General features: G+C 41.4%; 1 protein-coding gene across 4 annotated transcripts in view; it reads left to right on the forward strand.

Moving 5' to 3' along the window:
* tncb (tenascin Cb) overlaps window positions 1–27815 on the forward strand; it is a 62491-nt gene that overhangs the window by 13778 nt on the left and 20898 nt on the right. For 2 of the 4 annotated variants that reach the window (XM_070963633.1, XM_070963634.1), the window contains exons 3-11: window positions 501–1721; window positions 2404–2667; window positions 2755–2870; window positions 3422–3575; window positions 11882–12151; window positions 12453–12638; window positions 14245–14334; window positions 16441–16704; window positions 25177–25452. In XM_070963633.1, coding sequence (XP_070819734.1) covers window positions 501–1721; window positions 2404–2667; window positions 2755–2870; window positions 3422–3575; window positions 11882–12151; window positions 12453–12638; window positions 14245–14334; window positions 16441–16704; window positions 25177–25452 — 2841 coding nt within the window. The remainder of the gene's footprint in view (window positions 1–500; window positions 1722–2403; window positions 2668–2754; window positions 2871–3421; window positions 3576–11881; window positions 12152–12452; window positions 12639–14244; window positions 14335–16440; window positions 16705–25176; window positions 25453–27815) is intronic. The other 2 variants (XM_070963635.1, XM_070963637.1) reach the window with 1 other exon arrangement.

Below are 27815 nucleotides of genomic sequence, written 5' to 3' on the forward strand. Positions count from 1 at the left end.
AGCATCTTTTTGATTGATATATGGTCATAGCTTTGCAATTTTTTTGATGTAGAAAAAGGACATTTTTGTCACCCTGTTGATGTGGGGCTAGAATCTTAGATCTGAATTTGGGGTAAAACCAAGATCTGTAACCTCAGATTTTGTATTAAACACCATTTCTCTTCTTGTTTTAGGGCAGACTTGTATGATCTTACTTTAGTCCTCATTTTAACCATAATAATAATCCAATGTTGACAGACTTATGAAAAATTATCACTGTCTTTTTCAAGAAGTCTATGTTTTTTTGCTTTTTGGCTGTCATGGCTTGAATTTGAATAATGCAGCCAGCTGTTATGGTTTATGGGTTGTTAAGGCATCATTGCATATACCAATAAAGAGAGTTTGGAAACTTGCGACTGTAATACCACTTGAAAATAGTGTAACTCTGGCAAAATGTAAAGCAAGCAAACTGTAAAACTATTACTCCCCTGACTTCCTTTTTCTCTCTTGCCTTCCCCCAGGTGAAGTGTCCACAAAGCCTTACTGCAATGGCCATGGGAACTGGAGCACTGATACTTGCAGCTGCATATGTGAGCCTGGATGGAAGAGTCCCAACTGCACTGAACCTGAGTGCCCCAATGACTGCCAGGACCAGGGCCGTTGTGTGGATGGCAAATGCGAGTGTTTTGAGGGCTTTGGTGGGGACGACTGTGGTATTGAGCTCTGCCTGTTAGACTGCGGTGACTATGGCCATTGCGTAGATGGGTCCTGCCTCTGTGAGGAGGGCTTCATTGGAGAGGACTGCACCCAGACCAACTGCCTCAACAACTGCCTTGGCCGTGGACGTTGTGTGGATGATGACTGTGTTTGCGACGAGCCATGGACAGGCTTTGACTGCTCTGAACTCATCTGTCCAAATGACTGCTATGACCGCGGACGCTGCATCAATGGCACCTGCTACTGTGAAGAGGGCTACACTGGGGAAGACTGTGGTGAGCTGACTTGTCCTGGCAACTGTAACAACCGTGGCATGTGCATGAATGGCCAGTGTGTGTGCCAGACTGGCTACAGTGGAGAGGATTGCTCAAAGCTCACCTGTCCCAAGAACTGTAATGAGAGAGGCCATTGCTTCAATGGGAAGTGCATCTGTGATCCAGGATTTGAGGGTGAAGATTGTTCCATCCTCTCATGCCCTGACAACTGCAGCAACAGGGGCCAGTGCATTAATGGAGAATGTGTATGCAACGTAGGATACCAAGGCGAAGACTGTAGCGATCTCTCCTGCCCTAACAATTGCCAAGACCGTGGTCACTGTGTTAACGGACAGTGCATATGTGACAAAGGCTACAATGGGGAGGACTGCAGCATCAAGACCTGCCCAAAAGACTGTATGGGACATGGAGACTGCATAGACGGCAATTGCATGTGCTTCGTTGGCTTCAAGGGGAAGGACTGTGGTGAGTTGACCTGCCCCAGTGACTGCCTGGACCGTGGTCAGTGTGTGAACGGACAGTGTGTTTGTCATAAGGGTTTCTCTGGTGAGGACTGCAGTGAGAAGATGTGTCCTCGGAGCTGCCTTGATAGAGGTTACTGCGTTGATGGCAACTGCATGTGTTATGAAGGTTTTACTGGCCTGGACTGCTCAATACTGACCTGCCCAGATGACTGCCAGAACCAGGGGCGCTGTGAGAATGGAGTGTGTCTTTGTGATGAGGGCTTCATTGGGGAGGACTGCTCTGAGGGTAAGATCGACCGTGCATGCATGCTGTGCAAATTTCCAGAATTAATTCTTAGACGTGCTATTTAGGCAATGCATTCCACAGGATTTTCTCCATGTTTGCTACAGTGTCTTTTATCATACTACTGGTGGGTGCCAAAAAAGTTAGAATGCTTTGTGGATTTGTAAATATGAAACTCCTCTCACATTACACAGTCATTTAACCCGTTGCTCATGTAAGAACTTTGATGAGTGTAGCTTTTAAATAAGACAACATAGACACTGCCAGATTTCAAGTCTACACAACCCATTGTCTTTTTGGGTTAAGCGACCTTGTTCTCAATGCTACTCATGCTTTTTTTTGTCTTAATGTATGTTGTTGTTTTGTAAATTCCTACAGTGAGCTTTTTCAGCATCGCAGACACAAAAATTTGACGTTTGTGACCATTTAGCAAAATCTAAAATATAAGGTTTATGGTGGAATTTCATTTATATTAGCATCTAAAAATGTGGAACAGGGTCACTTGTTCTGTCCACCTACAGATGTACTCACCGTGTGCCATCAGGTGGAGCCCTTTTATATCATTTTATATAACAACATCAGCCTTCAGTGACAAATACAAAAATGTCTACGTGGCTCTGAATACTGTACTCAGTCTTCAGATCATATCGCAATATACATCACTAAATTCAGTATCTTTCCACAGTCTCACCACCCAAGGACCTAACAGTGGTGGAGGTCACCCCAGAAACAGTGGACCTGTCCTGGGAGAATGAGATGCATGTGATTGAATACCTGATCACATATGTGCCCACTGCCCCTGGAGGCCTGGAGCTGGACATGCAGGTTCCAGGTGACCAGAAGATGACCACTATTCAGGAGCTTGAGCCTGGCGTTGAGTACCTGATCAGTGTCTATGCTGTGCTCAACAACAAAAGGAGTGTTCCTGTCAGTGCAAGGGTGGCTACATGTATGTCAGTCCTCTTTGTAGTAGTTTACAAAAGAAGTACGTAAATCTAGATGAAATGTTGTCAAAGTTTTGTTATATGCCTCCCAGATCTGCCTGAACCTGAGGGACTCAAGTTCAAGTCAGTAAGGGAGACGTCAGTGGAGGTACAGTGGGACCCGTTGGACATTCCCTTTGATGGCTGGAACCTCATCTTCAGAAACACAGTAAGCCCTGCTACCCAACATGTTACAGGAGTTTCTGTATTCCACGAGGGTGGTTGAGCTTGAGAGCGTACTGCAGCCTCTATCATTATCCACATTTTCCTCTGGTAAAAACCACATATGACCCACTGCAGACCCCTACTTTAAAATTCAGTAATTGCCCAATGTGCCTACATGACGATAAGGGTGATTATCCTGTGGAAAATAGTTTTGTCAGGCCAGAATGAAAAAAAAAAAACACAGCACTTAAAACTGTTAAAATGTTATGACAGATCCAATGTCCCTATAGCACAGAGTGAATATCACTGTTTACTGCTTTATTTTCTTTTTTGAGTAAAGAAACTATAATAGAAACTTCAACATAGACACAATGCAACTGGGATCCGCTACAAGCCACATTCTGTTAAACTGACTCCCCTGTCAATTCCAGTCCAAACGCCACCCAGAGTGCCAGTATGTATTATTTGTATTATGGGAAGTTTTTTCTTCCCATCTCACAAATTATGCCAGGATAGTCTTTGTAGTGGATTACTGGTGTTTTTTGGTGCTGGCAGAAAGAGGAGGATGGTGAGATCCTTAACTCCCTTGGCCGTCCAGAGACCACCTTTGAGCAGTCTGGCCTGGGCCCTGGCCAGGAGTATGAGGTCAAACTGGAGATGGTGAAGAACAACAAGCGTGGACCACCTGCTTCCAAGAATGTCGTTACAAGTGAGTACCCATAGTTGCTGTTAACTAGCTTATCATTCTTTTGTTTTGTACAGGTTTTCAGTTAGTTCTCTAACTTTATCCTCAACTGTGTTGTGTGCTACACAATAGAGAGTTAAATTCTGTTTGTAAATAGTTTGTTGTAGAAATCTTCAAGAATGTCAGAAGACAACGAGATGGGTGATGAGATAATGGCACAAATTTTAATCCACAACATTGTGCAGACCTGTCAACCCCACACCACCACACATACTGTCACCTGCAGTACAGCTAATGTAGAACATTAGCTGTAACATCTATTGAGGAGGAGTCATTCACTAAAAGAGCAACTGGAAATAAGAAAAAAACAAGAACAAGAAGGTTGAACATGAGATTGATGGAGTACTTGCCAAAAAAGATTAGAAATTTATGAATGAAAAATATCTCACCAAAATGGGAGGAGGCTTACCCTCACTTGATGATGAACAAACTTGCTTCAAGTCACGCTTTTTGTATTTATGCCACACAGACGGAGGGACAGACAACAAGAGCCAGCATGACAAATCTGCCAAGGTTAAGCATGCCCAAGAAACATGCTCCACCAATGACTATATTTATGCTATCTCTCCCATCCATTTTCGTAATCACTCTTACCATTTGTTTCACTTGCCAGTAACTTCTCTCAAAATCACAACCCAAAGCATAATGTATGTGATATGTGCATTACCTTCAGGCCCTTTTGTGTTTTCATTGAAATAATGAAGAGATGTTCATAGCATTTCACTTTCAACCAGGTGTATCAATTCTGACCACGTAACTGTAGTCACTTGCTAAATGTGGGAATTAGTAAATTCAGTCCTCGTTGTTCTGATATTCCAAAGCAAGTGTTTGCCAAGTGTTAATTTTAGGATTGACAATGTGTACACTTTTCAGATCCAAATGTTGACTGGTGTGCATTATAAAGAGGTGGTATGTCGTCAACTGTTGTTTTGCCCTAGTTCAGGGGTTGGCTCTGGAGCCACATGCTATACGTGACTGAGGAAAGAAAAAAAAAGGATGTCGACACATTGAAATGGACTTAAGCCATAATTAAATATAAACCGCCATATTTTTATTTTTGCTCTTTTTAAAGCGAATATGCTGCAGCTCTTTGTTTTTTTATTAATTTTTAAGTGGGCTGCTTTCCCCCCCCCCCACAAATGGGGGAAGGACTCAGATAGTCCTGCATCTATTTTATTTGAAAGAAATCTCTATGAATACCTTAATAAACCCTTTGTTACAGCAATAAAACAGCAATAAAATGTCAATTGTTTTCTTTTTGTAGTTCTATGATTTCATTAATGCAGAAAACTATAGTTTTTTAATACATAGCATGACTGTAAAACGTTATATGCTGTGTTACCTTCATTTTAGGGTGTCAAATAGGTTATGGGCCTCCACATGAATTTTATTTGTTGGGAAAGGGGCCAAAATGGCTCTTTTGATGTTGAAGGTTGCAGACCCCTGCCCTAGCTTGTCAGTCTTGATGCATACTAAGCCCTTTATTACCCTTATAAACATAAAATTTTCATAAACTTGATACAGTTCATACAATGGAGGTTGATGACTGATTCTAGAAAAGTAGATAAAATTAAATGCCAGTAGTAAGAGTTAAAGATAAGATGTAATAATTGTAATCTCACTGGTTTAGTATCAATCTTAACCAATATATTCAAAACACATTTGCACGAGAACAAATCTAAACTCCCTTTTCATCTGTCTGACCCAATGCTGCAGATTGTGCAGCTGTGATTTTCCAGTAATACAGGTTATTGTGGAATAAATTGTCACATAGATCTGTCCACATTAAATGCAAAAACAGGTCGTCACCTTGCATAGGTTCCTAACATATTATTGAAACAAGCCTGACATTCCTAGCATACCATAGTCAAGTCAGTTTATTATATAGCACAGTTTAAAAACAACCCACGGTTGACTAAAGTGCTCTTACACATTAAAATGTGAAAAAAAAAAAAGTAAAGAAATTGACACAGACATGTGATGAGATACCAAAGACACATTGAAAGCCAGAGAATAAAAGTGGGTTTTTAGCTTGGATTTCAAACATTAAACATTGGAGGCTGAAAGAACATGTTGAGGGAGACAGTTCCATAAATTGGGCCCAAACACGGAAAACCTTTCGGCCTCAATGACTCTTTGGGATGGAAAGCAGCACCTTACCAGTGCTGGAGCTAGCCCAATCAAAGCATTAAAAACAAAAAGTAAAATCTTGTAATCAGTTCTAAAATGCACCTGTAACCAGTGCATTGATGGAAAAACAAACATGATTTATTTGTTATAATAATATGGTATGATCTTTTGAGATTTTGGTAGCGCATATGTAGTTGCAGTCCTCTAAAGAAGGTTCATTTAAGGTTCCTGACTTACCAGCATCGACAGGTTGAGGAGCACTGCATAGTTCTGGAATTAAATTATGCTTTCTGTAATTAGCTCATTAGATTTCATTGCTTTATTGTGATTTAGCGAGTATATTAAAAGAGATATGGATTTTGAACCCTATTGGTAAGTTGTGAGTTATATCCAAAGCGCCTTCAACAATTAAGCTCAGTGGCTTGTAATAGTCTGAGGAGCTCAGGGCTGGGGATCGATATACAGTAAAGAGAGAAATGTGATGAATATTGGAAAGCAGGACTCAAATGCAGAGGAGCAGATTTCTCAGTTTATTTGAAAAGTAACAACACAAAGAATAATCAACTCAGGAGGTCAAATAACTGGAACGAAGAAGGCAGTCTCTGCTGGAGGATGCTCAACAGTTTCTAATGAGAAAACACAAAACTCCGTTAGGGAAAGCTCACAGGCAAAAGGAAAAACAGGTGCTGGAGGGAAAACTTGAAAGTTACCGAAAAAACCCAAAAACACTGTTCAGAGAAAAACTCACAAGCTGGACTTGGAGACAGGTGCTTGAGATAACTCGACAGTCTCAGGTAAGGCAACAAAAAACTCCGCTGGGGGAAAAGAGCACACAGGCATACAAAAGAAAAAACAAGCGCTGGAGAACAACTCAACAGACACTTAAATAACAAAAATCTCCATAAAGGGTTGAGCTCACAGGCAGGAAAACAACTCACACAAACGACAGCGCTGCTCGAGGGCAAGACGGCTGGGGAACACGAGGCAGGGACCAGGAGATTGTAACTGGGGCGAGACACGCAGCATGAGCAAGAGGATCATCTGGCACCAGAGTATGAGAGAAGCGTGCTTAAGAAGGAGAGTCCTAATTAGCGGAGATAAGCGACAGGTGTGTCAGGTAGCTGCTCAACCCCAGTGAGGATCAGCCCCGCCCCTGCCGTGCTCCAGCCCTGGAAAACACACAGAAAACAGAGTCGGAGCAGATCACCAACACCACAGCCACAACAGAGAAAGAAAGCGAAAGAATTGAATTCATGACTTCACTTGCTAGACGTATCACCAACTACCAGCTATTTAAGGTGTCTCTTAGGTATTGACCGGGGTAGGTTAAACCACTGCTCCAACTCTTGTCAAAGTTGCTAAATGTACTGACAGTGAGCTTCAGTGGCTGGATTCCCAGGCTGAAACTTAAACCTGAACTCAAACTGGGCAAGTTGTGACTTCTGTTTCAGCAAAGCAGATTTAACAGGTGTTGCAATATCCACCACATGCAGCAAGTTTAAAGTTGCAGCAGGTAACTTGTAGAAAAGTAATTTTTTGTCATATTTGCTAAAACTGTCCCTATGCCCAGAAAGCAGTACATGAAACATGTTATGTTCCATTAGTCCCACCTACTGCTCCTACTGCAATTTGCAAGAATCCACCACGCTCGACACAAAACAACCAATCAGAGCCAGAGGAGCATCTGAGGGAGTGTCTTACATCAGTCAATCACTACTCACACACGCTGTGAACCGCCCCCTCCCTCCACTCATGCTGCCAGCTGCCGCTCAGTCAAACAGCTCTGTGAGCGGCGTCAGGAGGCTAGGCTAGTGAAAGCTATGGCAGAGCAACAGCCACCTGCAAAGGAGGAACTGCCCATACCGCCACTGCCAACAACAGCATACGACTAAGACAACAAATAACCAGAAAGCTAATATGGTGATTGTTACAGTGACACTCCGCAGAGCGTACCGTATGTTAACAACTATGATGTAGAGGCTGGGCAGAGCTAGCTTGTTTCTAGCTTGTTTATACTTAGGCTAAAATTACTGGTTGTCACGGCAACCGCCACCGCAGGGAGAGGGGTCTTGGAGACAGGGCATGAGTGCAGCAGAGAGGGAGGGGGAGTGACGTGGAACTTGTGTTGGTTCAAATTTTCAGGCTAAGTCTGCTCTCTTCTGCATCTTACCTACTGCAGCTTTAATGAATTGCAACTCCACCTAGCAGTGGGTTAGGCCACTTACAATAGTCTGCAGTTTACTAGGAATTACAGAAATATGCATAAAAATGCCATTAGAGGTCTATCATCACCTTTTCTTCTACACTTAGCACCAAGATCAGAGCTGGTAATGTAATGTATTCTTTTAAATGTAACAACATCCACTGACATACAAATGATGTCACTGGATCCTGGTCTATCGTTTGAAAAATTGATGAAGGTACCCATTCACAGAGGTGTGTATAAATTACTTACTGTGCATCAAAAAGTGGCCGTGGATACAATGGCAATCTGATTTGACTTACAACATTCTGAGTCAGATACAGCCCTAAATTTTCAAGTCTATCTGTGCATTCATACTGTAACATCCTCCGAAGGACCGATATGACAGAACATCATGAAAAGCGCTTACCTTGCATTTAGTAAATTTATTCAGCTAAACATGGATGCTGTTGGCCACGACCACAGCGTACAGAATACCATTAAACAACACACTCTCTCACACAGAACCACAACAGCATCAGAAAAAACTGTGACCTCCTCCACTCATTCCCTGGACCTGCTTCCCTGTCCTTATCACCAACCACGACAACAACACTCAGCATGGAATCCCTATTGAAACTTTAAAATGTTCCACATTTCTGACATTATGGGCTTGATTCAACTTTTCATACTAATAAGATTTTTTCCCACTTTTCCAGCTCTTCACATGCCATCAGCCACATCTTCATAAAATGTTACAGCTATGCAGTTTAGCTCCAATCTTGCATCTTACATTATTTCTTGTCCAGCCCTATTCATACTCTTTACAACTCTTATTTGCTTATTTGTACCTTAAGGCAGAAATTTCATTTAAAGCTTTAAATATCCCACATCTTTCATACATTATTGGTATTATTGAACTTTTACAGCCAGCAGTGCAGTTTAGCATCAGCTTTTCAACATCCAGCATTCATATTCATTGCTTTCTCTGGCTGTTGAATAAATTTGGATTTCCAACCATAACACACTGAATTAATATTAATTCAACCGTTATCTACAAAGTCTGCATGCAGCTACATTTTGGCTGAATATATGTATTGAAACAATGTAATGATTTTGATTCAAATCTAACAAGCAATCAAAATTCAAAATCAAAATTTTAGCTTATTCAAAATTGAAGCAAAGTTAAAATGTTTAATGAACTTTTTGTACTATGACATATTGTACAAATAGTCATGTACCTATAAAGCACTTTAAAGCAAGAGAACCTAAGAGAATGTTAAAATTACCTCCCAAAATGTTACGCTATGTGGTCATTCTAACATTTTGGGAATGACCAAAAACACACATGCACAACATTCTTAGAACATTGTGGGAAAGTTAAACACACACACACACACACACACACACACACACACACACACACACACACACACACACATAAACCATTTAACACGTCAAAGGGGATAAATTCATATCTACTGTTTATACATGCACTCATACACACACGTATGGTCAGGTATCAGCACTACTTCTAGATAATGAGTTTCAGAGATCTCTGTGTTACTCAGACTCTCTTAATGTCTCCCATTACACTGACTTGTGGGTGTATACTGTGAGATATGCATGCTGAGGGGATAATCATGTGAAGTGAGTGCCTCCGTTCTCCCCTCTCTCCTCCCCCTCCAAGCTAACCCACCATGTGTGGGAGGCACCAGTCAGTCAAGCAGTGAGGCTGAGAGAGATGCCAGCCTTCCAGTAGAGAGCTATTGTGACCCCCAAACCACACACTTGTGTCCTCCTCAGATGACAAATTTGTGTTTAGCTCAAATGCAGATTCTTCATTTTATCAGTGCTGCACAGAGGGTTGACTTTCCCAAAGTTGCTTGCATGAGGCAAATCAATTTTAGCGCCGGTCAAAAGGTACCCTTCATGTGGTGGGGATTTGATCTGTAAATATCTTGAATAATCTCAGAAATGCAAAAGTGTTGTCACATTTTTCAGCAGCTGCATTGTTGAAATGACTGTATTCATGCATATAACACTCTGACTATTCATACCTCCAGCCCACCCCACCCCTCCTGACTCAATCATGTGCTTCCTACCTTCATGGTAAGAGTTCAATTCCATCAATGATCAGAGCAAGGCACCAACACTACTAGTGATATAAAAATGATGAAAAACATCTGCTTCTGTTAAAACACAAATTCTAGCAGGAAAGAAAGAAAACAGAGACACAAACACAAAGTTTGACAGTAAAACAAATAAGTTTAAAATCAGCATTCACTGACCATGAGCATAAACAATTTCTTAACTTGCAGATGTCTTACAGATATTTCCACTTTTTTTATGTCAGTCTTCTAATGAACTGCAGTGTCTGCTGTGTGACCATGTTACCAAGAGCCTTCTTTCATACTATGTAATGCATCCAATCCGATCTTCTGTATAATGAGCTAATTTTGGTGGTTATCTGGATACTGCTTGCTACTCACTTCGAAAAACTGTGAAGGAACTGTGTTCAGACAGAACATAGAGCAGATTTTTGCCTTGTGAACTGCTTGTACAGTCTGTGTTTATTCACCAAACAGCTAATGTGCTGACTGTAACAACTTAAGCTGTGGCTAGTTAGCAACGTAGCAAAGCACTCACACTGCCAAGGTTAGGAGGGTTCCTCTGGGATATCCTAGTCAGAGCGGTATGGCATGATATTTATTCAGGCAGAGATATAATGCCATAGTTTTGAGCAGAGCTGTAATGGAACAAAGAATAATGAGATATATTAATTGTTGTATGGTTTGATACTGCTCATTTGGAAAACTGCAAATGTTCTTACATTGGAGATTTATTTTAAGAAGACATTGAATGTTATCAGGCAATTACATGAGGGACACACAAAGAGATTCAGGTACTTTTCAGTAATTTATAGCTCTGTGAATGACCCTGCACCCAAGCACATGTTGTTATTAGGATGGCTTTACATAGTGTGCTGAATGCAGCTTCAGTTTTGTGCAACATAGTGTTTGAGCTACATCAGAGAATCATCAGAAAATCGTCATGATAACAGGCAACAATTTGTTTGTTTTTCTGGAATTTGCTAGTCATTGCACAAATGTTGCACTGCATAAAACCAGTCTTACATGGCTCTTTATTGCACAACAGATGTTCTATGTTCATATTTTAGGGAGGAATTTGCTGCTTATTTTAATGAATTACATGAATGATTTCATATTTACTTCCTTAATCTTTTGACATCTATGAAAATGTAATATCAAAATGAAGTAAATAGAAATTTACATTTCTATACATTTTCATAATATGTGATGAAATATCAAACAGAATCATTGAAACAAAAGATTTACTTTGACAGGGCACATGACATCAAGCATTGCTGGAATTAAACCTCTGACTTCACAGTCACAGGTTTTTTGTTTTGTTTTGTTTTGTTTTTACTTCAGCTTTGACCATCCTACAGTTAAAGGACAAGTTCGCAATTTTTGATTATGTCTTAAAACAATTGTCAGATGCCCAAACTGAAACAAGTTTTTCTTGTTGTAATCATTCCTCCTGTTCACACTGTACATTAAAAGATTCCTTCTCACTGTGCTTTCAATGGAAATGAATCGTGAAGCTATCCTTTGATGGTTGTGTGTTATTTTATGAAGAAGAATTCTGTTCATAATGGTGTTCTGCTAATAAATGAACCTTTGGTAAAAGTTGATTCACTCAGAGGACTCACACACACAAGACTAATTGACTGGTAGCAACAACTTAGTATTTGCCAAGTGGACACTTTTCAGTTAAAATACTACCAAATGTTGAATGTCTTTAACTTAACTGCTGAAACAAATCAATTTTAACAATCTTTCATGAAACAACTTTGATCATGTAATATGTGTTTGCAAATAGAAATAATTGGAATTTTGCTAAAAGCTATGTGTCTATGTTATCCCTTTTCCAGTGATTGATGCCCCCAGCCAGGTGGACGTGAGGGACACAACGGACACTACAGCACTGGTGACCTGGTTCCAGCCTGTAGCTGCGGTGGATGGCATCAGCATCTCATATGGGCCAAGCTCCAACCCTGCTGATCGCAACATGGTGGAGCTGTCCTCTACCGACACGCAGTACCACCTGGGAGGCCTCACCCCTGACACTCACTACGAGGTGTCTCTGATGGCTCGGAGGACAGAACAGACCAGCATTCCTGTCTATGAATCTTTCCTCACAGGTTGAACTGAAACAACAGTTTGATGTGTTGTGTTGGGCCAAAAAACAGATCTACCTGAATGTTTTACCTAAAAAATTAGAACTGTCTTCTCAGAAAAAAAAAACTGTTACAGCCATTAACTGTTTAATGAGCAGCATGCTGGCTGGGAGGTGGGGTGGGGGTGGAAGGTGGTATACAATAATGAGAAAAATTTCCCAGTGTAAGTTTTGGCTTCTACTTAAGATGGGCCTAGATTAGAAATGTTGGTAAATTTGTGTTAAGGTAAGGTTACATCTGCTTAAAGCCCATTTCTGTGTCGTAGACCTGGACGCCCCCAGAGACCTGCAGATAGTGGAGCTGACAGACCAGAGCATTACTCTCGAGTGGAAGAACAGCCAAGCTCAGGTAGATAACTACCGCATCAAGTATGGACCTTTGTCTGGAGGTGAGCATGGAGAGCTGCTCTTCACACCTGGAACCAAGGACAGCACCCAGGCCAAGATCAGCGGTACTGGATCCCAGTGACACACACACACACACACACACACACACACACACATACACACACACACACACACACACACACACACACACACACACACATCAGGTTGATATTACTACTATCAATGTGCAGGGTACACACACAGACATCATTTCTCCAAGTACATTAATCTTAACATGAAGGTTCACTAAACTAGTTTTCCCAAGTTTTCAACCACATCTCAAGGTATTCATCAGCAGATGGAGTTTACTTGTCATGGATATATATACAATATATATCATGGTTATATATCTAAATAGAGAGAATGCAAAAATGTTTGAAATTGGTGTGTTTCGGAGTTAAAGCAAAAAACTTAATTAATTTATGACCCTGCACCCACTCACCATATCAGAGAAATAAGGCTAAAAAAGTTCTGATTGCAGCTACAAAAAAAAAAAAAAAAAAAAAACCTTCCCAGCAAAACGAATGGACTGTTTCACAGTAACATACTCAGTGTTTTCATTCTTTTATCTGCTTTGAGTTCACATTAGCCCATTACCACTTTGCATCCAAATGACACAGCTGAAAAGCTGTGGGGAAAAAAAATTATACAGTGTGAAGTGTTTATTCTCTTAATTCTTGGGCAAGTGTTTGTGGTGCTTCTTGTTAAATAGTCAGTTATTCAGTTCATTGCCAAAATGGGTTGCCTTTGTTTTGTGTTGTGAAATGTTAGCCCATTTACAAAAGAGCCACTTTATTAGAAAACCACCTGGGAGTTTGGCATTCAGACTAAATGGAATAACACTGCAGCTTGTTCCACTGTGAGATCTTGCTCAAACAAGAAAAATGACATGTTTCCATCTATCTGCACTGCTGACCTTATAAAGCCATGCTTTGAAGTGGATTTGTTTTTTTCAGTCTGTTTCTACACCGTGTGCTACTGCATGGCAGGATTAGACACCATGAAAAACCAGCAAAAAAAGAGCTTCAAAAAACAGGCTTATAGTGTCTTTGTCTAGCACAATTCTTTGTCCTTGGGATGCCTATCCATGGATATAAAGCAGTGTGTTCATTCAGCGGATGTCACTCTCCATGCACACCTCAGCACTTTTTTTTCACACGGTTATTGTCTGTAATTGCCTTCACGCTTGTGATTTTATTGATAATGAGTTTCCTGGCCATTAGGTGTAATTTCATGCTGCAAGAATCTGTGTGTGATGACCTCTGTGGGAGTTAATAAAGGAATTAGAAGCGATCAGGCCGAGAGATGGCTTAACTGTCGAGACCAAAGGTCCTCTAGAGCCTGCTGTATCATAGAACGTAGTGTTTCTGCTTCACAACAAGGGCTCTATAGATCCATCAATGCAAATACAACACTTATGTTCCACAGTGAGCACAGGGTTAGCATGAAATACAATTAGGCTGCAATCTTTTGTGCAATCAAACCACATGAGAGCATTTGTGTGTTTGCCATAGGTACTGGAGCCATTAGCTGAAACAGCTGGCCACTTGACAACAGAGCCTCCTCATTGTTCATTTAGTGTGACCTCAGTGGATTTGCACAAACAAAGCATGACAGTGCTTTTTATTTATGTATAACAGTGTTTTTACTGTAATTTGCCCTTTTATGTAGGCCTGAGGCCGGGCACAGAGTATGGGATGGGTGTGACGGCTGTGAAAGATGAGCGGGAGAGTCTGCCGACAACCACCAACGCAGTGACTGGTAAAATGTTTTCACTTAGACAGCAGCTATCCAATCACATTATATATGGGCATTGGACTTAATCCACACTATTTGCCATATAATCATATTCTCATTCTCTAATGAAAAAATTCTAAAAAAAATTAAAAAAAAAAAAAAAAAGATGTTTTGACCAATCCAGCACAAATAAAGCATATGTATACAGTATAGATCTAGATACAAATACACTGCTCAAAAATATTAAGGGAATAGTTAAATCACATATTGGATCATGATGAACGAATTATTCAAGTTGTACTGATGTACATTGTATAATTTGTTGAGAACAAAATGATGTAACAACAGTCAATGGAAACCAAAATCATCAACCCATTGAGGGCAGGATTCAAAATCATACCGAAAATCAAAGTAAAACCTTGAAATCACAGGCTGATCCAACTTGCACAAATTTCATCACAGTAACTCATAATGTGACTCAGTAGTGTGTGTGGCTACCTACTACCTAACAGCAGTCAGGGTACCATTGGCTATGACATGGAGGTCTGTGTGACCCTCCAAGGATATGCCTCCCCAGACCATCAATGACCACCACGAAACCGGTCATGCTGGTAGATGTTACAGGCAGCATAATGTTCACCACAGCATCTCCAGACTTTTTGAGGCCTGTCACATGTGCTCATTGTGAACCTGTGCTCATCTTTGAAGAGAACAGGGTGCCAGTGGCAGACCTGCCAATTCTGGTGTTCTCTGGTGAATGCTGATCGAGCTGCACGGTACTGGGCTGTGAGCACAGGTCCCACTAGAAGATGCCAGGAGTCTGATTCTGACAGTTTGGTCAGAAACACACACACCAGTAGCCTGCTGGAGGTTGTTTTGTAGGGCTCTGGTAGTGCTCCTCCTGTTGCTCCTTGCACAAAGGCACAGATACTGGTCCTGCTGCTGAGTTGATGCCCTTCTATGGCACTGGCCAGCTCTCCCTTGTGTAATGGCCGGTCTCCTGGTATCTCCTCCGCGCTCTTGAGACTGTGCTAGGAGACACAACAAACCCTCTTGCAACCACACATATGGATGTGCCATCCAGTAGTGACAAGGACACTAACAGAACTCAAAACTAGAGAAGAATCAGTCAGGATAAGGAGAGAGTAATTGTCTGTGGCCACCACATGCAAAACCATTCCCATTTTGGTGCTTATATTGCTTTTGCCTCTCCATTGCACCTATTGTCACTTTCATTTGCACCAAAGCAGTGATAATTGAATCAAAATCACTTGTGCTTCTGAAATGAACAGGTTGACATCTCTGAAATTTAACTGACTTGGTGTTATACTGTGATGATTAAGTGTTACCTTAATGTTTTTGAGCAGTGTATGCATACATACACATATAAACCATTGTATATAAAGTGCATACAGCAAATGTGCATGTTTGTATCCTTTTCCACAGCCCCTTGGCAATTTGCATCTAATGGCATGTTTCTGTTGACCTTGTCTACAACCGCACAACCTGTACAATTAGCTTTATTTTTTCTGTCTGTAATTCTTTCGCTTAGAAGGCATTTGTTCTTCCAGAAGTCCATACTTGAAAGAGTTTTGTTTAAATCAAAAACCAATCCAAGGCCTTGCATTATTGATCAGACCTCCAGGGCTCTGTAATAGTCCATCAGAAGGACTGATGATGTTTCATCATCATGATATTGTTTTGTTGTTTCATAACAAATCCATGAAACAGCTCGAACAGGAAGTCTGTTAACAGAAATAAGCCACCAAGCATCTCTAATGTTCTCTGAGAGGTGTTTACTTTTCAATATTCCTATCACCTCAGTGTGTTCTATTTCAGATAAGTTTTTAGACTTAATTAATCCTCCATTTGTAAAGTCATATATCTTTTTTTCAGATCATTTTACTTGGTATACCACACCAGTCTAACTGTAAATGATGGTATTAATGAAATCTCTGTTTTATAGTTCATACATGTCTGGCTTTGCCTCTCCTCTTTCTCCACATGGAGCAATATCCAACCCAGAGACCATTTCTGGAGACAGCAACAGAAACGTTTTTAACAAATGCTATTTTTAATCTACTACCTATCTGTATAGCACCCAATCCTCTTCTCTACCTTTCTAATTAGCCCTGGATTCTCCCAAGGACCTGACTGTTGCAGAAGTGACAGAGACCACCATGATGCTGGAGTGGACACGCCCCCTGGCCAAACTGGACTCCTTCAGACTTGTTTATGTATCTGCTGATGGCCACAGGGCTGAGGAGGTTGTCCCAGGCAACTCTGAGACTCACAACCTGAGGGGCCTTACACCTGGCATGCTGTACACCATTAGTATCACTGCCGAGAGGGGCCACAGGACCAGCGCACCCAGCACCATCTCAGCACCCACAGGTCAGCAGTGCAAAAAACACAACTTCCATCCTCAAAAACAATGATCCTGACTAAGCCATAGTGCCTTGTTTGACATTATAGAATGCCTGAAATGTCTGGGAGGAAACAGTGGAAGACAGAGGAAATTTTTTTTGGCACAACTGTCTGGAGGTTTAGAGTTATCGGTATTGGCATTTCCTCCAAACACTGACATTTCAGATACTTTACTCTGTATTATTACCCAGATAATATTTCAGGCAGTGGTCATCTTTTTGCTTTATCTCAGCACATCTCTAATTTTAAAGGGTTGCTTTATCCAAAAGCTTTATTTTTTCTCTTACCTCATGTGGTAACCAAGGAAATACATTTGTTATTCCAGAAACACTGTCCTAGTTATTCTATGCCAATGTACGTGCCTCACACAGTTTTGAGTGGAACTACCTTCAATTTAAGAAACAGTCCCTATGTGAATTATTGAATCATTGAAAGTGTGTTCTGTGGATTGTCCAGAGTAATACCTGGAAAGAGATTGTCATGTAAAAATATCTCATAATCTAGGCAGATAAAAACAAACCTATCTGCAAAACTAAATACTGAGAGAGGTAAGTGACTTTTTATGCATTAGGTGAGCTGACCTCTAAAAACAAAGCATGGAGGTAATAAGGTTTTGCCTTTGACAATGTCAGTTGCTTGGCTGAGACTCAGCATGCAGGATATTCAGTAACTGTAAAATGTGTCTGAGAGAGTCTTCTCTGAATGTAGCCCACTGTTTCCATGAGGTTCCTAACTCATGGCGTAGGGTTAGAGCATAAGAGAAGTTCTCATTAACCACAGGTTCATTTTTTGTCCTTCAGTACTGCAGAAATACCGAGGCAATGAATTGAATTCATTGTTAGCTTCTCAATGCAAGTCACTCTGTGTCTACCCCCCACCCCCAGGCTCATTTATAGCATGTGGGATTTTCCTTTTTTCCTGTTTTTTTAACCAAAACAGGAAAAGACAGATGGGGTGATTTTCGCATTTTTTTCGGGCAGCAGTCAGGGTGCCTCCAAGCTAAACATTTCACAAGCAAATCTTCCAGTTATGCAATGACTATGCACTGCATGGCTATGGGCAAAAACTGATATGATGTGCAATAGCTGTCTTTTGTTGCATTTTTTTGGATTGCATGTTGCCAAGAAGAACAGAGCACAGACTTGTATGTGTGTCTGTGTGTGTGTGTGTGTGTGTGGGGGGGGGGGGGGGGGGGGGGGGGGGGGGGGGGGATGGTGGATGGTTGAGTGTGTCTACTGTTTATATCTACTTGTCTGTGTGGTCATGTGTGGCACAAATGACTGAGAGACTCAGTGGCTAAAAAGACTGATATAGAGTGAAACTGACCCTACGTTTACACGTAGATGGGTATTTCGGAAAACGGATATTTTGGCCCCTCCGTTTTCAAAAATAACATCGTGCACACAGCATCGTTTTCAAAAATGTTGTTGTTTACATGAACCCGGATAAATTTGCCGTCGAGCGCATCATAACTATGCCAAACCTATGGGTGCCAGTGTAAACATACTGTAGGTCGCTCACATGACATTAAGTATTCAGTCGCATGTTGTGACATTTCAGAACCTAAAATGCCGTTTAACCCAGTTTACACGCCAACAAATAACCGGCATCTTCGGAAATCTCCACTTTTGAGAGGCCAAACCACATGAAAACATATGCGTTTTCCCTAGTGTAAGTGTGTGTGTATGTGTGCCCACGTATTACTCACATTGTGGGGACAAAAATCTGTTTACACAGTCATTGTGGGGACTTACCTGTCTTATGGGGACAAAATGCAGGTCCCCATGATGTAAATCATTAAATTTTAGGGTGAAGACTGAGGATAGGGTTACGGGTAGGGTGACCAGATGTCCCGCTTCCTGCGGGACAGTTAGTCATTTCCATTGCTTTTCACGTGTTCCACAAATTGTGACAATGTCGCAATTTGTTATTGAGAGTGTTGCTAACAATTCGCGACAACGTCACAATTTGCGGGACGTGTCAAAAGTAATGGAAATGTGTGACTGTCCTGCACAAAGCGGGACATCTAGTCACCCTAGGTACGGGTTAGGTAAGGTTAGGTTAGGTACAGGGTTAGGAATAGGCAAATCGTGGTTAGGGTTAGGGTTAGGGTTAGGATAAGGCTCCAAGAAATGAATGTAAGTCTATGTAATGTCCCCACAAGTGATGAAAACAGGTGTGTGTGTGTGTGTGTGTGTGTGTGTGTGTGTGTGTGTGTGTGTGTGTGTGTGTGTGTGTGTGTGTGTGTGTGTGTGTGTGCTGTGGTTTTCAATGGACATGTGTGTGCCCTGCACAATTTTCATTCATGTGATAATTGTTGCCGTGAGCACCACTCCCCTCTGGTTTTGTGTGATTTGACCATGATGAACTGTGGGTCTGTTAGATAAAAGGCCACATGCTGGGACTCCTGTTAAAACATTGTCTCCAAAATCAGCAGCCCTCTAATCCACAGCCTGCCGATCTGCAGCCTTTATCACCTCTAGACACGTAATGTAAACACAGATCACATTCGATTTACAGGAGAGATTTGAGGGAGGAGGGGTGGAGAGAAGTGATACAAGGTTTTGATGGAGGTTGGGGGTTCAACTTGTGCCTGGCAATCATCAAAAGGATTACACAAATTTGTTTTCAAGTTTGTTATGTACATGAAAATCAGTACCAAGCCAAAATGTGCTTCCAAAAAATCAAGATACTTTTAAAAGCAGGATGAAGATGTAGTAACAAATTAATGTAATTGAAACAGGGAAATCAGGAGACAAAAACCCAGATTATCACAGTTTAATTCAGATGACTGGAGGAGAATTCAGCAGTAGACCCAGTTTTTCATGCCCGTATTTGTACAAATGCGAAAGTTGAACAAACATGTTTGACTGCTGTTTCACATTACATTTTTGAAATAGCAGTATTAAACTGATATTAACTGTCCAGTACATATTTTGTATTTTTGATCACCTGCACACAAAAAAAAACAGTGCTGTCTTGAAAAGCCATGACAACTTGAAATGTAACAGTCAATTTATATATTGCCATCATTTTTGGCATTATATTGGTGTGTCTTTCTTCATATGACAATAGTGCATGAGCATCTGATTTGATTCTGAAAAACAGAACATAAAGCATGAAAAAAGCAACATTATTCCTCTTGCATGCACTGGCATGGTCTGTGCAGTAGTGTATTAGCACAAGCCACGCCTTGGTTACAAGCTTGATTCTAATCTTCAAAAACAAATACACTGTAGTATTATATGAATGCATGTGTATCAAATGGCAGATATCAGAATGAAAGGGTGATATCTCTGGGAACCATTTCATTTGATCTGATTTTGATCATGACACACATCTTCAACTGCATGTGATAGCCAGAACTGAAGCTGGGCTTAAAGGGTGGGTTCATTTAAAATACAAAAATAGAAAGGAATAAAGATTTCTGCCTTCACTTCAGTACAATGGAGAGGAATTGAATTTTGTTTGTGGTGTTCACAATGTTAAAACAGGACATTTTGAAAATTTGACAACAACATTTCAAGCATCTCGAACAGCATACAAACATTTAATTATGTTTGTAACGTACAGTAATGTAGCTTTAAGACCATTTTAAGCTATACAGTCATTGTAAATGTTTATGTACCGAGAAGAGGAGTTAAACATAAGAATCTAATTAAAATTAAAACAACCTCTGCAATAGTACAACAAGATAGGAGAATTAAATGTGGACTCCTCAACATCAGATCTCTGTCCTCTAAAGCTGTTCTAGTAAATGAGTTAATATCAGACCATAATATTGATTTATTTTGTCTGACTGAAACCTGGCTGTGTCCTGAAGAGTATGTGAGCCTGAATGAAGCTACTCCTCCGAGCCATATTAATACTCACATTCCTCGAGGCAGCGGCAGAGGAGGTGGAGTTGCAGCCATTTTTGACTCAAGCCTTTTGATCAACCCTAAACCTAAACTCGACTATAACTCATTTGAAAGCCTTGTTCTCACTCTTTCTCATGAAAAATGGAAAACAGTGCAGCCAGTTTTATTTGTTATAGTATACTGCTCTTCTGGTCCTTACTCCGAATTTATAGCTGAGTTCTCTGAGCTTCTATCAGGCTTAGTCCTTAAAGCAGATAAAGTAATTATTGTAGGTGACTTTAATGTACATGTCGACGTTGATAATGACAGCCTTAGCACTGCGTTTATCTCAGTATTAGACTCAGTTGGCTTCCATCAGAATGTACATGAACCAACTCACTGTTTTAACCACACCCTCGACCTTGTTCTGACATATGGCATTGAAATCGAAGACTTAATAGTCTCCTCACAGAATCCTCTTTTATCGGACCATCATTTAATAACTTTTGAATTCATATTACCAGACCACCAGCCAGTAGGCAAAAATTCTTATACCAGACTCCTGTCTGATAGTGCTGTAGCTAAATTTAAGGATATGATCCCATCAGTATTTAATTCAATGCTATGTTTCAATACAACAAAGGATTCCTATGCTAACGTTAGTCCCTCCCAGATTGACTACCTGGTTGATAGTGCTACAGGTTCATTGCGTATGACACTTGACTCTGTTGCTCCCCTAAAAAAGAAGATAATTAAACAGAGGAGGTTAGCTCCATGGTATACTCCTCAAACCCGCAATTTAAAGCAAACTTCACAGAAAATAGAAAGGAAATGGCGTTCTACCAATTTGGAAGAATTTCGGTCCGCCTGGCAAGACAGTCTTAAAATATACAGGAAAGCCCTCCGCAGTGCCAGGGCAGCCTATTACTCTGCACTAATAGAGGAAAATAAGAACAATCCCAGGTTTCTCTTCAGCACTGTAGCCAGGCTGACAGAGAGCCATAATTCTGTTGAACCATGTATTCCTTTAGCTCTGAACAGTAATGACTTCATGAGCTTCTTTAATGATAAAATTCTAACTATTAGAGACAGAATTCATCGACTCCTGCCATCAACAGGTACTGTTTTGTCTTCAAACACAGAAACTGTAGAAACTGTTACTCAGTCTGTCGCAGTTTTAGACTGTGTTACTCCTCTTGACCTTCACCAACTAATTTCAATAATTTCATCATCAAAATCATCAACCTGTATTTTAGATCCAATCCCGACAAAGCTGTTTAAAGAAGTATTACCTCTAATTGACTCTTCAGTATTAGACATTATCAATCTGTCTTTATCAACAGGCTACATACCACAGTCCTTTAAAGTAGCTGTGATAAAACCGCTCCTTAAAAAGCCTACTCTTGATCCAGGGGTTTTAGCCAACTATAGACCGATATCCTACCTTCCCTCTCTCTCAAAAACTCTTGAGAAAGCAGTTGCCAATCAGCTGTGCGACTTTCTAAACAATAATAGTTTATTTGAGGATTTCCAGTCAGGATTTAGAGTACATCATAGCACAGAGACAGCACTGGTTAAAGTTACAAATGACCTAATTGCATCTGATAAAGGATTTGTCTCTGTACTAGTCTTATTGGATCTTAGTGCTGCATTTGACACCATTGACCATGGCATCCTATTGCAGACACTGGAACACTTCATCGGCATTAAGGGAACTGCGCTAAGCTGGTTTAAATCCTACTTGTCAGATTGCTCTCAGTTTGTACGCGTTAATGACGACTCCTCTGTGCTCACTAAAGTCAGCTATGGAGTTCCGCAGGGTTCTGTGCTTGGACCAATTCTATTCACCTTATATATGCTTCCTTTAGGTAAGATTATCAGGAAGCACTCAATAAATTTTCATTGCTATGCAGATGATACCCAGCTATATTTATCAATGAAGCCGGAAGAAACCAGTCAGTTAACTAGACTACAAGCATGTCTTCATGACATAAAGACCTGGATGACCTGCAATTTTTTGATGCTAAACTCAGACAAAACTGAAGTTATAGTAGTAGGCCCTAAACATCTTAGAAAGTCACTTTCTGATGACATAGCAGCTATGGATGGCATTGCGCTGGCCTCCAGCACCACTGTAAAGAATCTGGGAGTCATCTTTGACCAAGACATGTCCTTTCACTCCAATGTAAAACAAATTTCAAGGACAGCCTTTTTTCACCTACGTAATATCGCAAAAATCAGGCATATTTTGTCTCAAAATGATGCAGAAAAACTAGTCCATGCATTCGTAACTTCCAGGCTGGATTATTGCAATTCCTTACTATCAGGCTGCCCAAATTTGTTGCTGAATATTCTTCAGTTGCTCCAGAACGCTGCAGCACGTGTTCTGACAAAAACCAGGAAGAGAGATCATATTTCTCCAATACTAGCTGCTCTGCACTGGCTCCCTGTAAAGTTTAGAATAGAGTTTAAAATTCTCCTCCTTACTTACAAAGCCATAAATGGCCAGGCACCTTCTTATCTTAAAGAGCTCATAGTACCTTATTGCCCCACTCGAACACTGCGTTCCCTGAATGCAGGTCTACTTATGGTTCCTAAAGTCTCAAAAAGCAGAACAGGAGTCAGAGCATTTAGCTATCAAGCTCCTCTCCTGTGGAACCATCTTCCAGTCTTTGTCCGGGAGGCAGACACTGTCTCTACATTTAAGAGTAGGCTTAAAACTTTCCTCTTTGATAAAGCTTATAGTTAGGGCTGGCTCAGGCTTGTCCTGGACCAGCCCCTAGTTATGCTGCTATAGGATTAGACTGTCGGGGGACCTCCAAAGATACACCGAGCTCCTCTGTCCTTCTGTCCCTCTCCATCTGCACGCTTTCATGTCCTACCACGGCGTGTTACTAACTTAGCTCCTTCCCCAGAGTCTCTGTGCTTGGTCGTCTTGCAGGTTACACAGTGGCTGAATCTGGATTGTGGATTTCAGCTGCGTCTCCCGCCTTGGCCCTGCCTGACATCCACTGCAACTGCCACTGCTATTATTACATCCACTGTCACTGTTACTGTGATTGCATGTCTCTCTCTCTCTCTCTCTCTCTCTCTCTCTCTCTCTCTCTCTCTCTGACTGCATTTCTGTCTGTCTGTCTGTCTGTCTGTCTGTCTGTCTGTCTGTCTCACTCTCCCTCTCTTGCTCTCCCTCTCTCACCCAACCGGTCGAGGCAGATGGCTGCCCACCCAGAGTCTGGTTCTGCCCGAGGTTTCTGCCTGTTAAAAGGAAGTTTTTCCTCGCCACTGTCGCCAAGTGCTTGCTCATGGGGGAATTGTTGGTTTTCCATAGATAAAAGAGCTTGGTTTGTACCAGCTCTATATGGAAAGTGTCCTGAGACAACTTCTGTTTGTGATTTGGCGCTATACAAATAAAATTGAATTGAATTGAATGAATATACAGTATTTGTGAGCAATTATACATTCTCTATTTTTGCAATGTTTTGCAACATAGTCATTATCTATTTATATTGCACTCTCTACATTGTTGAGAAATACATTAATTAACACTTCATTCCTATCCTTACAACTACATTACTGTTGCAGCCTCGGGTGAAAAATTTGTAGCTATGAACAGAATGCTGACTCAAGTCCTTCTCACACTGCACACCCAGGAGCTCATCAGGCACATCATACAGTAAATGCGTCTTCCATGTCCATGTGAGATCTCATAAGCCATGATCAGGTGTTTCCAGGAAAGCCACCCCCATCCCATCACACTGCTATTGTCTACCATCCCATTTGCACTCCACTCTGCCACAGTGAAAAGAGGATAATTAGAGCCTTGATGTTTACCTGTGCCATCTATCTCTGTCTCTTTCTAATTACCTCTCTGAATGCTTGCACACTCAATGGTCTGCAATTACAGGCTGCCACATGTGGCTCTGCATGGCCTCCCTATATGGTTGAAGTGGACGCTGTACCTCTGCTATTCTGGCCGGGCTATGCTGTACCTTCAAACGTTAATGGCTTATTCACAGCCATTAATGGTTACTAGCTGCATCAGCATGTCTGCCTACTGATTTCTATCTTTAAGTCTTCCCACTTACATGATGGTTTAAAGGAGATGGCTATAGGCAACCGTCAATAATGAGGTTTTTTCATCCTCTTTGTAGTGGAAGTATAGGAATATGTCCACTCCAGACAAAGGGAAAGCCTTTTCCCATCTTTTCTTTTGACAGGGAAATGAAATCATTGGAATACAAGTGACAGATCAGCAATGTCACTCACTTTTTTGTAACTGATTTTTTTAAGGAGGATTTGTTGAGCCGAAGCTCAGTCTTATCTTACATGTGTCCCAATGTACTTTGTTGGCAACGAGAAAGGTTCAAATAGAAGCCAGAATTGTCTGCATTTGTATTTGTTTATTGTAAGGTTGGACCAATATATGGAGCCAATTCTGCATTTTTTTTAATGCTGCTGTATACTCCTAGTCAGTACAATTTCAGTCCAAAAATTTCCAGGATCGGCTTTGAAAAACCTGTATCGGTCTAACCTTTGGCCTTCATTCTATATGTCTGTTACACTCCTGTAACTCTATGTTGATGTGTTTGTCATCACCCAGAGGAGGAGAAGCCCGTGGTGACCAATGTTACCATCAACGACGTATCATGGGACAGCTTCCTCCTATCCTGGTCTGCTGAGGATGGGGCCTTCCAGGCCTTTTTGATTGAGGTGACCGATGCAGAGACTGGTGCTGCGTGGCAAAACCACACGGTGCCTGCCGATGCTCGCAGCCTCGCCATCTCTGGCCTCTCCCCTATTACCTGGTATAGGGCCAATCTGTATGGGTTGTACAGAGGGATCCTCTTAGATCCTGTCTTTGCTGACACCATCACAGGTATCAACATTGTGGATGCTGGGGCCTCGCTCTTTCCTGTTCTTCCTTCTTCTACTGCTGAACACAGAGAATTGACCAGTGTTTTTCCATGTGGGCTGTCTACATGGAAATTACAAACGATGTTTGTCTATTCATCAGGCTCTGGTGTGGCAGTTTAGCACTGTCTTTAAGTGTTACATTGATTCTGACAGGTGTTATAGTAACACTTGTTTGTGTTTGTATATTGACAGATGTAAATTTTCACTGTCCATTTTCTAATACCCTTCAAAAAATGTCACTTACTAAGTAATAAATCTGCCACTGTCAAGAATATTCCAGAAAAAAGTTATCCAGCAAAAGTGAAAGCACAATCATTGGAAGCAGAATAATTAGGCCCTAATTTGACAAGTTTTTGTGGCTAAAACCTGCATTGGATCTACATTTGAAAAGAGGTATATACAGGATAAAGACAATCTACCTATCAAACACTGTGGTGAAAGTTTTTCTTCACAGTGTAAACAAAATCTCCTTGTCATTCAGATGGCATGCACAACACAAATCCCCAAACAACACTCCCCCCTCAGCTACCCATCATGCATGTATCCCTTCCTTTGATGCAGAGATTGTGAAATGGGCTAACACTCCGCAGTGGCACCCACACAAAACATTCAGTCTATATTAGCCCAGCCGCAGATCGCATTTCATCCACCTTCAAGCTGTCAGTCTGCCTATTGGTACAAGTCTGGCCTGAAACAGCACATGGACTGTTATGTGAACAGGCAGAAACACTTACTGTAAAATGGTCAGTGTGCTGTATAACTGGGCCACAACAGGTGCACTGGTCCCCCACCCATTATACCAACCACAGTCATTATCAGTGATTAACATGCTGTGAATTAAAGTAAATGGGCTGTAAATGCTTAAACCAAAATCTGCTTATGATACCTTGTAATGGCCTCTGAGCACCTTTAGAAGTTACAGTATAACCAAAACAAAATACCTTTTGGGGCCAAACATTCTCACTGTGACCTTACAAAACTATTTTGATTAAACTAGAAGGTCAAAAATATCCAGTTTCGGATTGGTTAACAATTTTTTTTGTGTCAGCATCTATTCCGGCGTTATCGTTCCACATTTCACTGATGAGGATCAGTCAAGTGGAAGAAAGATGGGAGGACTGACAGAGGACAAAAAAAAACCCTGAGGCGCTTTTGTCACTTTGTGTGAGGCCTCTCGTCTGTATGCATCCCCAGTTCTCCCAAGCCTGGACTGGTCTTCATTCTCATGCTGCCATTGCCCCTGGGCTCTGGTGCTGGGGTGCCAGGGGCTTCTGGGGCCACGCAGAATATGGCATGAGCTCAACACTACCCATTGTCTGAATGCTAATGGCTGGTGAAACCATCTTAACATTTTTCATTAGCATAACTTAATCCATAAAACATTCTACGTTGTGAATGCAAGCGCTGACTAATTTGATTATGTTATGCACGGTGGTCATCATTGGTCTACTGGAGAAAGATGTCAGATGTCCTACTCTGAAAAGGGAGTGAGGAAACTTGGATTCGCAGAGAGGGAGTTTTATACAACAAATGACGGATGGAAACACAAAGAGATGTGGACAGAGCTCAGAAGAAGCCCGACTTAGTTGCAATTCATATGACTACAAGCTGCTCTTGTAAGTTATCCGGCTAGACTGGAACCAGCTCTGGGCTTCTGCTTGCAGACCCCCTTTTCAGCAGGTTAGCATGGTGCCGGCACATAGCTCCTCCAATAACAGGCTCCCTTTTGTGAGCAGGGAATGTGTTCCCTCAGGTCTTGGGGGTTTGGGGTGGTGGTGGGAGGGTGAAATCAGTGGCAAGCTAGCACATGTTAGCTGATGGATGTGGCCCTCCCTCTCTTCCACTGACCAGCTAAAGCTGCCCGGCGGCTAATGAAGAGTGACAGCTCCCTGGGATTTGTCTGCTCTGCTTCTCATTTCCACCATTTCTTCTCACAACAAATGCCTCAATGCATTTTCCCTCACAATAAAAAAGGGGTTCCAGGCGAGTTCAAGGACCCCTGAGACCCCCACATTTGGTGTAGTATTTTAATGAGCAGTGGCTATTGAGGATTTCCTGAGCCACTTATATCTGCTTCTATCTTGGCTGCTTTAAAAGCTGTCTCGTCCATGAATCCATCTGTGCTGCTACCGGAAGTTTCTCTAGCTAATTAGCTTCAGCAGACTCATCCTCCAGAGAAAGAGAGCTTTTTTCTCCAGCAGCTGTAGACTCTTGCTCTCTATCAGTGCCATTATTAGCTGCTGCTAATGACTGCTTTACTGCCAACTTTTACAGCACCACATTCATGCACTCCCATCTTTATGCACGTCTGCACTGCACTATTTG

This window comes from Chaetodon trifascialis, chromosome 6 (assembly GCF_039877785.1).
Source record: "Chaetodon trifascialis isolate fChaTrf1 chromosome 6, fChaTrf1.hap1, whole genome shotgun sequence".
Classification (NCBI taxonomy): domain Eukaryota; kingdom Metazoa; phylum Chordata; class Actinopteri; order Chaetodontiformes; family Chaetodontidae; genus Chaetodon; species Chaetodon trifascialis.